Source organism: Triticum dicoccoides, chromosome 2B (genome assembly GCF_002162155.2).
Source record: "Triticum dicoccoides isolate Atlit2015 ecotype Zavitan chromosome 2B, WEW_v2.0, whole genome shotgun sequence".
Lineage (NCBI taxonomy): Eukaryota > Viridiplantae > Streptophyta > Magnoliopsida > Poales > Poaceae > Triticum > Triticum dicoccoides.
Genome location: NC_041383.1, coordinates 743,709,690 through 743,726,898, shown reverse-complemented (window position 1 = coordinate 743,726,898; position 17,209 = coordinate 743,709,690). Strand labels below are relative to the sequence as shown.

The 17,209-nt window shown below is 49.0% G+C and overlaps 1 protein-coding gene and 1 pseudogene across 1 annotated transcript; both read left to right on the top strand.

Moving 5' to 3' along the window:
- Nucleotides 1–3,927: 3,927 nt before the first annotated feature.
- Nucleotides 3,928–6,171, top strand: LOC119361300 (annotated as a pseudogene).
- A 705-nt stretch (nucleotides 6,172–6,876) lies between these two features.
- Nucleotides 6,877–10,198, top strand: LOC119368553 (transmembrane emp24 domain-containing protein p24beta3-like). Its single transcript, XM_037633783.1, has 3 exons — nucleotides 6,877–7,069; nucleotides 8,519–8,705; nucleotides 9,840–10,198. The coding sequence occupies exons 1-3, from the start codon at nucleotides 6,893–6,895 to the stop codon at nucleotides 10,100–10,102; spliced, it is 627 nt and encodes a 208-aa protein (XP_037489680.1). The 5' UTR covers nucleotides 6,877–6,892; the 3' UTR covers nucleotides 10,103–10,198.
- Nucleotides 10,199–17,209: the final 7,011 nt, after the last annotated feature.

Genomic DNA, 17,209 nt, shown 5'->3' with positions numbered 1-17,209 from the left:
TGTAGTAATTAATTTGTTTATATTATGTTAGATTTTTTTGTTAGATTAATTAGATTTTTTTTGTTAGATTAGATGTGTAGTAATTTAGATATGTAGTTCATAAATTTTTTTGTTAGATTAGATGTGTAGTAATTAATTTTGTTCATAGAATTTTAATGATTTTTTTGTTCATAGTATTTAGAAAAAGGAAAAAAAATAAGAAGTAGTTTATATATAGTTGATCTAGCTAGTTGATTTAATAAACTAATTTATTTTACTATATATAGAAGTAGTTTGTTTTTAGTAAGTACTACTTATTTATTTATAGTAAGTGCTTAGTAGTTGAACTAGATAGTTGATTTAATTAATAAAACTACTTCTATTTAACTATATATAGAAGTAGTTCCCGCATCGACGTCAGCGATGCCTATCCCGCATCCTCGTCGTCATCGACTCGGCGGTGGAGGCCTGCTTGGTCAGGGCCATGTTCGGGACTGGGCTCCGCCGGGCTGGTATTGGGAGGTGCTACCTTCCGGGGGACGTAGGTTGGTGAGGAGGAGCCCGTGGTTGACCCGATCCTTGTTTGGTGGTGGTCGCGTGGGCCAGTGATGGTGGTGAGGCATCCGGACACCGCGGAGGTGGTACGTCACCGTGTCAGCGAGAAGGACGAGCACGTCCGTCGCTACATGTTTGCATTGGAGGGCAGGTTCGACAATACCTGGCAGGTTCTTCAGGGATCTCACTGGAGCTATGATCCTGTGATGGTTCCTTATCTTTGGGTGTCCACTGCCCGCGTCAATACCCGTCGGGCGCTACGGTTCTAGTTGTATTAGTGATAATATTCGACGATGTACGGACACCAAGAGATGATGTACTTTTGCTTATAATTATTGAATGCATGCTAATTTGAATACTATACTTTATTTTATGATTTGGTTTTGCTTATTTTATGATTTGTTTTTCTTATTGAATGCTCATATTGGATAAGTTCTCCTTCATTCCCGTGTGCTAGACAATTTGATATAATAATGCATTCGAGGATGAAAGGAGGAGGTACGTACATCGATCATCGATAGTCAACCCGTGATTAATAATAATGATCTAGTTTAATATTTGAATTATGAACGTAGGCCGGAAATGTCGTACTCATCGGACGACGAAAACCGCCCGGGGGAGTGCGACTGGTGCCACGACGACCGAGGTATCTGCGACAGGTTTATTGTGCTGGACGAAGATCGTCACTTCAGCATTAAGCTCGAGGAGACCTTCGATGTTCATACGGTACGCAACCGACGATAATAGTTTTTTTCGTAATTACTCATGACTTCAACTATTTTAATCATGACAATATTTTTCATCTTTTCCAATTCGACTAGCTTATCCCATGCTTTGCAAGACGCTATGTCTTGGAGAGAATGGGTTTTGAAGACCATGAAAGTTTTGAAACCAAAAAAATTATCCTAAGTACCCATCATGGTGTGGATTTTCAAGTAAAGTTGTACAATGCTCAGAGTGTAACCCATTTTGGTTGCAAAAATTGGGAAGCACTTTGCAAGATGTATGGTTTTGATGAGGGTATGCTTGTTAGCATGGATCTTGGTGATCCTACAATCGAGCAAGAGAGACCTACGATTTTCGTCCTTGTGGATACACCTCCAATTCTTCCCCCATGTGAGCTTAACATAGTTATTAAGTAATTTATATTGTTTATTTCAAAATAGTTGACAACTTATTCTCCATTGACAGCTTATTTTCATTCTTCAAAGAATGTGCGAAAGATGGTAGACAGAACCTACTACACCGAAGGCTCCGAACTAACTTATCAGGAGAAAAATCATCTGGTCGCATTTTGTACTAATCTTGAGAATTACAATGTCTACAATCGAACTCCTCAACATTATGGTCAATACGTGCCACTAGTGCATGTGTTGAACTACGGTAACTACAATGGAGATACCCTGGTAAGATTTTTTACTATTACGACATCCGTGCATCTTTTTACACACATCTAAAACTAGTACATCATATCATTGCTAACTACGAAGTTATTACTATATTTTTCAACAGATAATCCCGAATGATTGTGTGCCTCATCTGATGTATACACACGGTAGCCTTCATGTTTTGAACATACAACCAGGTCTTCCTACGAATCTGAACTGTCCATACCGGGTTTCTAAAAGAAGTGGAGACATGACAATCAAAGAATGGAAAAAATGTATGGACAGTCATAAGGAGCTTCTTGGAAGCAACATTCAGCGAAGAGCAAAAATTGGAGACAGGATGATCGCCATTCTTCATAATGGAGAGTCAGGGTCTATATTATTTTATGCTATTTTACCTTAAGGGTGTTTAGGTCCTACCTGATACTGATGATCATGTGTTAAGAACAATTATGTAGGGTTGGGTTCGATGACTATGAGGATGATGATCGTATGACTTATTATTAATAACGAGTAGAAGTTGTATGATGATGCATGATTAGTAGGACGAGTACTTGTTATTATATATGCTGATGTATGCGAGCATGCATGAGTTATTATATCAGCGGGTAAAATGAACATATATAGCAGCAGCGTTGGTAAACCAAGGACGAAGATATAAGAGAGGACACTTCTCTCTATTAGCTAGCTAATACAACAACCTAAAAATAATCCCCCAAACCCCTAAAGCAGCCACTTTCCAAAAAAACATGGACTTTTGGTCCCGGTTGATGCCACCAACCGAGACCAAAGGCCCCCTGACTGGGCTCGGCGCACAGAGCCACGTGAAGGCACATTAGTCCCGGTTCTTGTTTGAACCAGGACTAATGGGTGGAGGTATTAGTAACGGCCCATTAGTCCCGGCTCATGAATCGGGACTAAAGGCCCTCACGAACCGGGACTATTAGGTGTTTTTCTACTAGTGGCTTTATATGACAAGGGCCTGGTTGAACAAATGTGCCAACACACAGGAGATAATAATGCACGATACTGGTTATTCACCATGAATGAAGCTTTGTCCCATGAGGCTTTCATTTGCATGGCAGTGACCTTATGGGAAATATGGTGAGCTAAGAGGAAAGTGGTCTACGATGACATCTATCAAAGCCCAATATCTACACATCATTTTGTGCAATCTTTCTTGACTGATCTTCAGACTCTTAGCAAGCTGACTGTGCAGGCAGCACATGCTAGACTGGCAAGGCCGGCCCATTGGATTGAATCGCCAGAGAATTTAAACAAAATGAATGTTGATATAGTTGTTGGACGAGGCTTGGGTCCTAAGACGACGGTTAGCAGAGACCGGGACGGCAATTTTCTGGGTGCTTCGGCCACGGTGTTTAAAGGTATTTTAGAACCTAATACAACTTTGGAAGCTTTGGTGGTGAGGGAGTCTATGGCATTGGCGAAGGATCTCAATTTACAAGATATACATGTTGCATCGGATTGCAAGGTGCCCGTTGACGACATGAAGCTGGGTGGTGGAGCTGCATATGTTGCCATCATACATGAAATCATAAAGTACTCTATAATTTTGAATTCTTGTAATTTCGCTCATTAGTTTAGGATCCGAATTTTGAAGCTCAAAATCTAGCGAAGCACGTGTTACACTTAGTTGTTGGCCGCTATATTTGGTTAGGCCACTCCGATGATCCTTTGTTTGTCCGTGTGAACATTGTGGCGGTTCAATAATGCTTTGCATGGTTGTCTCAAAAAAAAAAAAGATGCCTGTCCAACCTACATGACACTCTTGCTGACACTCTTCACCACAGTTTGTCTTTGCATGCCGCTGAACGTCAATTCCCAAGCAATGCAACCATTTCTCGTCCACCCTCGAAGACATGTATCGTCCCAGCCACTTGTCTCTCGACCAAACCGATGCCTACAGCCAGAACAAGAAACGGGGCCAGCTAGCGTTGATAAAAAGCCATGCACGCACACGTACTACCAGAGCAAGTGATCAGCCATGGGAAGCTTCAAGGTCTCCTTGCTTCTCTCCCTTCTCACCTTCCTCCTCCTCACCATTGTCACCGCCGGGGACGACCTCAGGACGTACGTCATCCACGTGCAGCCCCAGGAGGACCGCCACTTTGGCACGACCGACGACGACCGGAAGGCGTGGCACCAGTCCTTCCTCCCCGAGCATGGCCATCTCCTCCATTCCTACCACCACGTCGCGAGCGGCTTCGCGGCGCGGCTGACGCGGCGGGAGCTCGAAGCCGTCTCCGCCATGCCCGGGTTCGTCGCCGCGGTGCCGGACGTGATCTACCACGTGCAGACGACGCACACGCCGCAGTTCCTCGGGCTGGACACGGCGCTGGGCGCCAGGAACTTGTCCGTCGGCTCCGGCGAAGGCGTCATCATCGGGATGGTCGACAGCGGTGTCTTCCCCGATCACCCATCCTTCAGCGGCTTCGGCATGATGCCGCCGCCGGCCAAGTGGAAGGGGAGATGCGACTTCAACGGCTCCGCGTGCAACGGGCACAAGCTGATCGGTGCTCGGTCCTTCATCAGCAGCGGCGACGGCAGTGCTTCCGGCGCCGCCCCCGTGCCGCCGATCGACGAGAGTGGGCACGGCACGCACACGTCCAGCATCGCCGCAGGATCAGTCGTGCCAGGTGCTCAGGTGCTCGGGCAGGGCAACGGCGCCGCGTCCGGCATCGCGCCCCGCGCGCACCTCGCCATGTACAAGGTTTGCGACGACAGCGGCCACTGCGCCGGCATAGATGTACTCGCTGGCATCGACGCCGCCATGTCTGACGGCTGCGACATTATATCCATTTCGATCGGCCTTCCGCCGCGGCCTTTCTACAACGACAGCGTCGCCATCGGCACGTTCGCCGCAGCGGAGAAGGGGATTTTCGTCAGCATGGCGGCTGGCAACGGCGGCCCGAGAAACTCCTCGATATTGAATGAGGCGCCATGGATGCTCACCGTCGCCGCGAGCACCATGGACCGTTTGATCAGCGCTAAGGTTATCCTTGGAGACAACCTCTCCTTCGACGGCGAGTCGCTCTACCAGCCCGACAACTCCGTGGAGGCCTCGTTGGTCTACGCCGGTGCGAGCTCGACGCATTTGGCCCAGTTCTGCGGCAACGGCTCGCTGGACGGCTTTGACGTCAAGGACAAGATAGTGCTGTGCGACGTCGGCGGCTACCCGCCGGTGGACATGGGAGCCGAGGTGCTGAGAGCCGGAGGCGCAGGCATGATTGTGGGCAACCAGTTTTTGGAGGGCTACATCACGTTCCCGGACGCGCACGTCCTGCCGGCCTCGCAAGTCAGCTATGCTGCTGTAGTGAAGATCAAGAACTACATCAATTCCACGACGAACCCGACGGCAACTATCTCCTTCAGAGGCACGGTCCTCGGCACCTAGCCGGCGCCGGTCATCACCTACTTCTCCTCCCGTGGCCCCTGCGTCCACAGCCCCGGCATTCTCAAGCCTGACATCACGGGCCCCGGCGTGAACGTGATCGCAGCGTGGCCGTTCCAGGTCGGCCCACCGTCGGTTGACCTAAGGCCGACCTTCAACATTCTCTCCGGCACATCGATGTCGACGCCGCACCTTGCTGGTGTCGCCGCCCTGATCAAGAGCAAGCACCCCGACTGGTCACCGGCGGCGATCAAGTCCGCCATCATGACCACCGCCGACGTCACGGACCGCTCCGGTACGCCAATACTCGACGAGCAGCACAAGGCTGCCGACCTCTTCGCCGTCGGAGCCGGACATGTCAATCCGGAGAAGGCCGTGGACCCCGGCCTGATATTTGACATTTCCCCAGACGACTACATCGGCTACCTCTGCGGCATGTACAAGAGCGAAGAGGTCTCAGTGATCGCGCGCCACACTGTGAATTGCTCGGCCGACATGGCGATCCCAGACTACCAGCTAAATTACCCGTCGGTCTCGGTGTTGTTCCCGCCAACGTGGAGCACAGGTCCTCCAATGTCAGTGGGACGCACGGTGACGAACGTCGGAGAGGCGCCGGCGGTGTACTACCCTGAGGTCGACATGCCGGCAGACAGCCCTGTGACCGTCACTGTTTTTCCGGACAAGCTTTTGTTCACCGAGGCGAACCATGTTCAGAAATTCGATATAGACGTGGAGGCGAAGAACAACAGCGCCACGGCGGTACATGGTGCGATCCGGTGGGTCTCTGTCAAGCACACAGTGAGGATCCCCATCTCAGTCACCTTTGCCGCACACTAGAGCTTTACCGTCTCGACACGTAGGAGGTGGAATAAAAATGTAGCCATTCCCGTTTGAGTTGAAGTATCAAAGCGATGAGTAAATCTTTGAGATCCTGAACTCCTGAGGGCATTAGAAATGCGGAGCGCGGGATTTAGTGTTCCTTTGTTTATCTGACGACCTGTTTATACGTCTCGGTGACGTCAGGGACACTGGTCTACTGAGTTAATTCCATTCCAAATTAGTGACACGGCGGCAATGAATGGTTGTTATGGCCTCCCGAACCGAAAAGTCCATTCTGCACCTGAGCTCATATGCACCCGCATGAACAGTAAAATCGAAAAAAATCAAAAAAATTCAAAAAATTCCAATTTTTTTGAGAGAAACATTGATAAAAGTTCTAAGTGGTTGCAAAAATTCATCATGAAATCACATTCCTGTAAGGCGTGGCAAAAAAAACAAATTCAGTGCTTTAAAATGCGTTTGAAAGTAGCTTTTTTAGAGTATTATTTTTGTTTTTTTTGCCACGCCTTCTAGGAATGTGATTTCATGACGAATTTTTGCAGGCACTTAGAACTTTCGTCAATGTTTCTCTCAAAAAAAATTTAGAATTTTTTAAATTTTTTTCGATTTTTTTTCGATTTTACTGTTCATGCAAGAGCATATGAGCTCGGATGCAGATTAGCCGCGTCCCTCCCGAACCCAATTTTCAGCCGGCAAGGCTCCGTTCCCTTCCGAACCCATGGCGAGGTGGCGGCTGGTACTCCTACTGGCAGTGGCGCTGTTGGCGGCCGCGGGGTGGCGGGCGGACGCCCTGCCGGTGAAGGTCGCCGGCACCGAGTGCATCCACGAGTTGGCGCCCTACGAGGGCGACAGCGCGCTGGGGTATTTCGTCGCCCATCGCGACATCGACCTCACGGTAGTCCTCGCCCGATTCATCCTCTTCCTTCCTGCGTGTTTGATTTGGATCTACGTGGGTTTGTAGCCGTTTACGGGCTGTTGTTCGGGGTAGGTTGTCGACTTGAATCGCGTCCCCGGTTTGGGGATCTACGTCTTGTGAAGCTCTGTTAGGGGGAAATGTTTGCCCCGATTTGGCGATCTCGATCGGTTAATTCAGTTCTAGAGTAGTGTCTAACTTAATTAATCGGGAGCGCTGATTGTTCTTGGAGTCAGGCAACTCGTTAGTTCTCTCCTGCAAAGCCCATGTCTGTTGCTATCTGTGAACATTTGGTATCCTGCGAAGTCCTTATCTTTGGAGGAAATTTCAGCGGACTCCTGTGAAGATTTGGTATGTGTCGCTTGATATCTGTGTATGGCGACTGGGGAATGCAGTTTCTGGATCATTCATGTTCTGCTGGATGACGGTGTGTTATCTCGCTGCTGATTTCATCAAAGGTTTCTCCGGAGTTTAGTTTTGGGTGGAGGAAGGGACTTCCGATGAAATTTGATGGTAATTTCACTTTTGTTTAAGTTCCAACTGAAAAACTTCAGTTTCCTTTTGAAACGAGGAACATGTTCTTCTGTCCGGAGTTCCCTTATCAGTTGGGTAGTCTTAAGTTCTCCAGGTTTCGCTTTTGATGCCATCATGCTGCAATCGTTTTTTTTTAAAAAAAATTGCTGTTCAACTGTGCTATTTTGCGCTTCTCAATGATAAATTCAAAGCAACAGAAATATCAGTGGAAGAACAACGTAATATTTTCCTTGTTCTTGGAATACTCGTAAAGTGAGTTGGTGTGTTACAGTAGCTAACTGAAGCAGATCGTATTTAGATGATTCTATGATGCAAATCCAATATCTAAGTTTTCTCTTCTTCCTCGATGGTAGCTTCAGCATGTCAACAAATTGCCGTCCAAATTTAGGTTCAGATTGCAGTACTTGTTTATATGTCTCAGTTGACTTTGTACCAATTCCATTAGATGAGTTACTTTGTTTGTATCCGTTACTAGTTTTGCAACTACGTAATCAACTATATGTTGCCCATTATGCTCAACATATTTGCTGGTTATTGGGAAGTACCTAAGTTGACCCTACTTTATCTGTTGCTACTGCATTTGCTTTTCAGTCTGGATGTACCAATTCAGTTCTCCCATCTGATTTACTTCAAAGACTTACATGTTCATCTGCAGTTACTTTATTCGTATCCGTTACTAGTTTAGTAATTATTAATTAGATTTACTTCAAAGACTTACATGTTCCTCTTTGCCATTTAGTTTGTTAATATCCATACTAGAAGCTTATCTGCTATTGGTTTAGCATGTTATTTGTACAGGGTGTGGCTAGTACTGAATATTTAGTACATATGTTTCATTTAGCAATCGATCCATGAACCACCTTTGCTGATGTTCAATAATGTTGTTTGTGAATATAGGTAATTTCACCAGGCGGTAACACTATATATTCTTCGAAGGGGAAATCTAGTGACAAAATTGAGTTCAAAGCTCCAAGCGGTGGAATGTACAAGTTTTGTTTCCATAATCCTTATGGAACACCTGAAACTGTTTCCTTCTACATTCATATTGGGCGCATATCTAATGTGCACAATCCAGCAAAATATGGTTAGCTTACTGGCCCTGTTCCTAAGCTCAGTATTCTTTCAAATTAGTTGGTTTGCAAGTGTTGACTGTTGAGCACTGGTCAATTTGATTGGATTCTTAAATGAACCGTTGAGACACAAACTAAAAAGCAAATCCGCTCTAGTACTAAAGATATGCAGGCAGGCACGACCAGCAAGCAATATACCAAAATCTGTCAGGCAACTTGCAAGAGATCGAATGTGCCATAGAAAATAGCTAACTTGGTGGCAAGGAAGCTATGACGTTGGTTGCGGCCGTTTACGATTCGGAGCTAGATAATTGTTCTTTTGCTGTTATGCCCATCAGATTGACAACTTTAATTCAAAATAATGAAACTTAGATGTACGTGTAAGATGTATATCTGAATTGAGTAATGTAATTGAAATTCTGATGTAGTATGTTTGCTAAAAAAACCCTCTAAACTAATATGTATTAGGCTACAGGACCCTGCTAATGATCTATCTAGTAATATAAAAGCCAACGGTTGCTGGATCTTTCAAAAAAATAATACTACCTCTGTAAACGACGTTTTAGGTCACTACTTTACAGAAGGGGTATTAAACTACTATCACTGAAATTTGAAATAGTCGAATGGTATAATAAAGGCTATGGCTTATAAGATGGTGAGTCTTGGCGTTCGAGAATCTCGCCATATACAAAGGCTACTCTGTTAGTCAATTTTAGGAGTAAGATGTTGGATGAATAATACCCTGTTTGGCTTCTGAGAATTGCGCTTACTTAATTTAATGAGATTAAGTCAATCAAAAATTATTTTATTCATGTCAATTCTGAATATGAAATCTTTTCTTTGGGTGTCACTTGGAATTGCAATTCTCTCTATTTTTGAAACAACACAGTTGCACATTCGAAAGTTTTTAGCAGAATGCCTTGTCTGTTTGTAATATGGCATCATCTCAAAAAGGATGCAGAGGGGCCCGCAAGCATGAAACAACTCTGCATGTAGGGGCCTGATCGGTTCACTGCCCATCCCTTGCCAATAATTGGCGTGCAACAAAATTTGTCTTACAATTAGAGTGCATCCAAAAAATTAGTTGTTGGCAACATACCAATCATAATTTGCCAATTAGTTGTTCCTCACCGTGAACCTTGTCTCAGGTCGCAATCTGGTTCTTCTGGAGGCCCTGGAGGAGGAAGCCATGAAGAAGAGGTTCAAGGAGTGGATGGACAGGTACCATCGCAGGTACAAGGACGAAAAGGAGAAGGCGCGGCGCTACGAGCTATTCAAGAAGTGCGCCGAGAAAGTTGACAAGCTCAATGCGTTGCCGAATGGAGTTACCTACGGCACAAATCACTTCTGCGATCGTTCGGAGGAAGAGATGCGGCCCTATCTCACGGGGGAATTGGATGGTGTGGAGTGACTTCATGATTTGGATCATGAAGAGTGCTGGTTAGCGTATGTTCGCAGATGTTTTCATTTATGGAACGTACTTATATAGATATAAGAAATCGAGAAAGCTAATTACCTGCCGATTGGACGTTGGACGTTAGCAACAGGCGCGTACGACGCGATAGCCGATCGATCCGCATCCAACATCGCCCGTCGTCCGTGTTGCGCGCAGCATGCGTGGCGATAGCCGTTACATCGATTCTCGCACGATGACAAGTGCCCCCTCCCGAAACCACCCGCCTCGCCCAATGCGCACGATCCCCACTCGCCCCCTCTCCCTCTTCGTCCGCGTTACTTCTTCCTCCTCTGCTGCAGCGGTTTCCATTCGAATCCCCTCTCGCTCCCCCTCCCCCTCGTCCGCCCGCCCTTGTTTCGCGGTGAGGAACACATTCCCCACCCTTGTTTCCTTCCTGTTTTGCTCTACTCATACATTTCCGCCGGCCCGCCATTGATTTAGGCTGCACGGAGCCTTCGAATCCAGTGGTTTGTTGTTCCCATTAGGTTAGATTAAGGCCGGCTTCTAGTTTCTGAATCGGCGCTGAGCAGCGCATCCCCCCTTCCCCCACCCCCACACCCGCCCCCGCTCTGGATTCCTGTTGCTCTGCCTGCATGCTTCGCCATTGATTTTTGGTGTTCGGACCCTTCGATTTTGGCCGGTTGTTGTTCCTATTAGGTTTGATTAGGTCGCCTTCTAGTTCCAGTTGAATATGGCTCGGAAATCTGGTTCAATTTGTGGTAAATTATTTGGCTGGTGGGTGTGGATAGGTCTTCGTGGCGGTAAGCGTGGTCGGTTCTGATAAGGATTTTGGTCTCGTGTTAGTGTTGTGGGTGTGGATTTTTAGGACATCCAATAGTGTTTGGTGTTTATGGATTTTAAGTTGTGCATTAGTGGCTCAGGGTTTGAAAGTAACCCTAAGTTTTTTCACAAAATGTTGTTTATGCTGGTTTTGTTTGATGCGGTCTGTTCTGTCGATTAGGCTTTGTGGTGCTCCAATTAGCATGTTTACAATGCTTGAATTTCTTGTGATGTTTTGTTCTGTTTAATTATCATGATGTTTATATTGAACTTGCCAATGACATTGCACTCAAATTACCAGATGCTGAAACACTGCTATTATTGGTGTTGTTTTGTTATGGTTAAAATATCATGATGATGGTATTACACTTACCATTGTCATGTTTCTGTAGTTACCAGTAGTTTTCTAGTCTAACTACATGCAGCACAATGCTCATTTCTTATTCAATGGTCTGGTTGTTTTTTGTGTGCTTACCGTCAACATTTTTGTGATTATTAATGAACATGTGTGAATGCTAATTTTATCACTCGTAATTTGGTTGTACATCATTAAATTGATGCCGCCTTTCTAACTTCCCAATTCCATTATGCCTCAGTTATCAGTCACACATGCTTTTATATACCTGTGCCATCTGTTTTACTATAGCTTATCAGGTGTGATGAACCAAGTGCAGTTTGCTTGATTTCTTTATCAGCTATATTATTGCTTTGTCAAACACCAGTTTTATAAATGTTGTTGTTAATTGTGATATCAGTTTTTCACAAGTCATCTAATGGTTTCATTCGCTTTTTTTCCTACGCGTCAGGGACACAATGCCGAGGAAGCGCAAAGGAGATGATGATGGAATCGATGAGGTTCCTTCGAAAAAGACGAAACCATTTGGGAGCAAGAGGGTGTGCACTAGCCATCGGTTCGATGTCTAGAAGGAGAAACCATTTGGGAGCTAAAGAAAGAAAAATGACGCCACAAGGCACTTGCGGCAGCTTGATGGATGGTTCTCTTCTTTTCGGGTTGTCATATTGGATGCCTTTGTCGACGTGTTTTCGATGGGGTTCTTTGCCATGTGGTAATCCATGGGTCGAGGGTTGTCGTTGTAGCGGGTTGGAGGCGTTTGTTCGCCTTCTCGGGTAGTCGCGGAGGTTCATGTTTGGGAGTTCTCCGCATGTGGTCATGTCACTACTAGGAAAACCCTTATAGACAGCCGCCTACTAGTAGCGTGGGTTATATGGCCCGCGCTACTACTACTTAGTAGTAGCGTTGGTAAAAACAATGCGCTACTACTAAAAATAATAGCAGCGATGGCCTATCGTTCCCTCGCTACTAGTAAGTGGTCCTCATCATGCCCCCGGACATGCAATAGTAGTAGCGTGGGGTAGAAAAGCCGCGCTACTACTAAATTGATAGTAATAGCGTGTGTATGCTGCCCCGCGCTACTACTATGGATAGACCGGGTGAGCTGGTGTGCCACCCGGTCCTCTCCGCAAAATCGCCTTTCTCTTTCCCCGTCGTCTCCACCAACGCCAGTCCAAATCCAAACCCGAAGGAAGAAGAGGAAGAGAGGCTAGCTAGGGTTCCGCCTCCCGCCGGCCGAAGAGAGAGAGGATGACGATGGCAGCGCGGCCGACGTGGGCGCCGGCGAAGGGTGGGAACGAGCAAGGCGGCACCCGCATCTTCGGGCGCGCCCTCCGGGAAGTACTCCTCCCGCAACCTCGCCGCCCACACCTCCCTCAAGCCCAGGTAAATTAAACTCCGTCGTCGATCCCCTTCCGCCCCGCGCTCCGATGCCGAATCCATGCTCAAATCACCCGCCTGGTTAGAGGCCTCGCGCACGCCGTCGTTGGAATTTTGCGGTAGGGGAAAGGGTGCTAGGGTTCCTCGTTCCTGGAGAGCTGGATTCCATTAAGACCGGGGCGGCCGGCCTCGTCGATCTCCGCACGGTAGAATTGCTGGCGACAGTTGGCCATCGCTAGCTCCTGCCTCGTTGCAGGTTGGGGTGTTCGTGTATCGCCAACTCTGTACAATCTGACAAGCCAAGGCACTACTTGTTCACTGCAACAACACAATTAATTAACCAACATACATGCATACTTGTCTTGAGAAAATACGGATGTGTGTGGAAACCTGCAAAGGTCAAACAAAATGTCACCGTTTGCTACTTTGTTAGGTGGTACACAGAACAATGAACCATTTTAGATGTTTGGATAGATCATAGATGTATTCTTTCTTCCTTGTGCAAATAAACATGGACCCAAAATGCAGTGTAGTTATGAAACTGAAAACTGAATGACACACGTACGCAGTTGATCGGTTAGAACAGTTGATGAAGAATGGAGCCCTTTGGTTGTAATTTCTTATATAACTTGCGACGTCGTAGGTTCCATAGAATTTGTGAAGGAAAGCGCATCGAATAGAAATGTCTTTTGCTAAGAGAGGTGAGGAATTTATAATAAGAAAAAAGATACTAATTTTGCTGCAGTTCCAGTTTGTTGTAATGAGATGGCTCATATTCCGTTGAACTCAAACTCTGTAGGCCTCACAACATTTTTGAGACATATTATCCAGATTTGCTACTAGCTTGGCCTCAACTAAGGAACTGTTGGAGCCTCCTTGCACTTGAGAAGAGCTTTCATTGCGTATGCTGGCAAGCTCGCTCCTTTGTAATGGTATATTCCTCGAATGAGAGACTATGATGTAAGTCTCTGTGTGTGTGTGTGCGTGTGCGTGTGCGTGTGCGCGTGCGCGTTCTACAGCTAGACATGCAGGTCCGTGTTTGTGTTTGTGTGCGGAAGCTCAGGAGGGACAAAGGAGGTGGTTGTTGGGAGATGATGGAGGGGAGTGCAGCATAACAGCGCTGCTCTGTTTCTCTTTGATGTTGCCGACTCGGTTTAGGGTGCTCGTTTGTACCAATGTTGCAGGGTATGTTTTTGTTCTTTCCTATAATTTCCTTTATTTGTTAAACCCACTCTGTTCTAAGCATTGTGAAGCAGAAAGCATGATTCCAGTTTACTTTATTTTTCTGTTTAGTGTAAGCAATATAATCTGATGTATTTGAGTACAATCTAATTCTTTTTCATACCATATTACTGCCAATTCAGGCACGGTAGTTGGTAGTATATATGCTATTTGTTTAGATCTGTTTTATTCTATCCATGTCTTATTGTTTGTCGAGAACCTTGGATTTGTAATGAAGTTTGCTGATTGTTGATGTGCAGCTGACTATCCATTTACAAATGCAGTGCGCCATTCAAGTGAAGGAGGGAGGAGAATGCGAAGCCGAACGCGAACGCAACTGCGATGCCTGGGAAGAGAAAGAAGGTTAACTCTCTTCTTATTTTGTTATGTCGCAATAAGCCAGCTGTCGGGGGTCGGGTGCGACATATGCCAAAGGATGGCTTATCATGATGGGAGCGAGTAGAACGTGCCGGTGCCTGGAAGCGGGATAATGTGTAGACACGTACGCCGGCGAACTTTACCCAGGTTGGGGGCTCTCCGTGGAGATAATACCCCTACTCCTACTCTGCGGGGTCTCCGCATGATCACTAAGGCACTAGTGATACAAGGTGCTCCTTGAGCTGTGTCTAGAGGTAGGAGAAGGCAACGCTAGCTCTCTCCTGCTCTAAGAAAAATGGCTAGTTCTATCGGGGGCCGAACCCTTTGCATGGGTGGCCTGGGGGGCTTATATAGGCCTGCCCCCCAGGGGTACAATGGTAATCAGGCCAGTTGCTGGGGCCCGTCTGTCAGTGTCTCCAGCCTCTAGCTTCTCCGCCGACTACTGGGGCCCGCCGCCTAGTGGGCCCCGCCGAATGGTTGATGGTTGCTTACTGTAGTCGTGCCATCTATGACGAGGGCTTGGTCATCTCATCGTGGCTACAGTCCCGCCGCCTGGCGGGAGGTTACTGTAGCCACATCTAGTCTCATCAGGTTAATGACATGCGTGCCTCGGGGCGAGGGACGGCTGCCTGTAGGAGGCCGGCCCTCCCCAAGCCCGACTGGCTGGGCATCTGCCGTCTTCTGTGACGTCACTGCCTGATAGTGCCCGCGGCTGGCAGGCCGTACCGACAGGTCATCATGGGGAACAGGGTTCCGCCTGCTCGGAGTGATGTCGGGGGGGGGGACATGGCACAGTGCCACGCCGTGCGAAGATCTCCGCCTGTACGGGGCACTGTAGCCATGCCCATCCCGGGATTTGGGGGCGAGAGGCTTCACTGTTGCCACGCTCTATCTTGTACTCTCGATGGGGGCCCAGATGCTCTGAGGCCGCGCGGTGGCCGCCTGCCCGATGCCGCCCTCTCTAGAGGCCGGCGGGCTGGAGCCGGCCGCTCATAGTGCTGTTGGCTGGTGGTTGGCCACCCTCTGGTGGCCGGCTGTCGAGCTAGCCGGCCCCTAGAGGGCAGAGCTTCAGCTTGGGGCCCAGCCAGGCGGAGCTGGCCCAAAGTCTTGATAAATCCTCGGACCTGGGTGAGGCTACCCATGGCCCATTACTCCGACAGTAGTCCCCGAAGCCGGTGAGGCGTTGTGGTCGAGGGGCCGCGAAATCTCAGCGGCTTCCCCCCTCACCGAGCTCCAGGAGAGCGTCGGTCCGCCTTGCAGTCGGCCGATTGCTGAAGCCGGCTTCGTCTTGGCGGGTAGTTGGTCGATTTCAAACTCCTCGACGGGAAGGCAGGTGGCGTGCCTGCTAAGCTTTCCGGGCCGCTGCCCGCCACAAGCGCGCCACGCGGCGCACGCCAGCCCGGCCAGCCTGCCACCCCATGCTCCTGATGAGACGTGACAGCGGGCCAGGCCCGCCACTACCGCGCCTTGGCACCCGGGCCGATCCACTGTGCCGAGGGGGGCGGTTGCGATTCCCACGACCGCTCAAGGCGTGGTGAATGCGCGCGGTAAATGGGGGCGTGGGGTCATGGGCGCAGTTAATCCCATGACCCATGCCCCGTCCCCTCGGCTTCGTAGCCCGAGGGCTATAAGTAGGGAGGAGGGAGGGGTGCGGCAGAGCTTGCGCGCCCCCTCTTACTCTCTCCTCTTCTCCCGCTCGCTCCTTCATAGTTGCCGCTGCTGATCAGTGCTGCCTGGAGCTGCTGCCGTCGTTCACCACCGACGCACCCCTCCTCCTCACGCGGCCCGCCCGAAGCCATGGTGCGCGAGAAGGGCGACGATTGGGAGGGGTCGACCGTGATCGAGGATCACATTTCCTTCCTCCGCGACACGCGCCGGATGCCCAATGTGGCATTCGTCAAGGCGCGGGTGCCACCGGAGGAGGAGATCTCACCGGCACCGAGGGGAAACGAGCGGGCTGTGTTCCGCTCGCACTTCCTCCGCGGCTTCGGCCTTTCGGTTAGCGGATTCCTTCGCTCCTTCCTCGACTTCAACAACCTCCAACCTCATCATCTCACGCCCAACGTCATGATCCTGCTCTCCGCCTTCGTCACGGCGTGCGAGGGCTACATCGGCGTCCTCCCCACACTCGAGTTGTGGGGAGCGTTCTTCTACGGGAAGCTCGGCAGCTCCGCCAAGGATACGGCGGTCGAGTGTGGTGGTTTCATCGCCGTGCGCCTTCCGGCGAAGCGGAACGCCTTCCCTGTCATCAAGCTGGTGCAGTCCGTGAAGATGTGGCAACAGTCCTACTTCTACGTCGAGAATGTGGATCCGACTGCCGAATTCCTCAATCTGCTGGCCTACGAGGCCGGACCTTCCACCGGGCTCCGTCCTAACTGGGGCTACAAGCCAAAACCGGTGATGCCAGACGCAGCGGCCGCCATCGGCCGACTCCGGGTTCTCTAGGAGTCGGAGAGCCTCATGGCCTCCGACCTCCTGATCGCCTTCATCAAGCACCGGGTTCTCCCGCTCCAGAGCCGCCATCATCCAATCTTCCAGATGAGCGGGCACCGCGACCCCAGTCGGCTGTGCATGAAGCAGATGCCGACTGCTGAGGTCGCGCAAATGGTGAATGAGATCTCTGACCTCAAGGTGTCGGAGGCAGAGTGGTGGTACGGGAAGCGGCCGTACTCGCACGATGATCCGCCGCCTGCCGTAAGTTTCTTCAACTCTTCCTTCTGATTTGTTTTTTCCATTCTTGTTCTTGTCGTGATGCGACTCCCTTCTAGAGTGTAGATTTATATGTCCGAGGCGACGGCCGCCATCTTGGGGCCGGGTGGTGACTACCTGCCGGACAGGGCGGTGAGTGACGTGGATGACCCCGACTTGGGGGCGGCCGCCCTGGCGTACGACGCGACAGGCGGCGGCGGTGACGCAGGCGGCTCCGAGGAGGGCGGCGGCGTGGAGACTTG

What these genes read in the sequence shown, in the direction of transcription:
- LOC119368553 (XM_037633783.1), top strand. Translation starts at nt 6,893, where the DNA reads ATGGCGAGGTGGCGGCTGGTACTCCTACTGGCAGTGGCGCTGTTGGCG. An exon ending in ATCGCGACATCGACCTCACG is followed by an intron (nt 7,070 to 8,518) that starts GTAGTCCTCGCC and finishes TTGTGAATATAG; the next exon opens with GTAATTTCACCAGGCGGTAA. An exon ending in GCACAATCCAGCAAAATATG is followed by an intron (nt 8,706 to 9,839) that starts GTTAGCTTACTG and finishes ACCTTGTCTCAG; the next exon opens with GTCGCAATCTGGTTCTTCTG.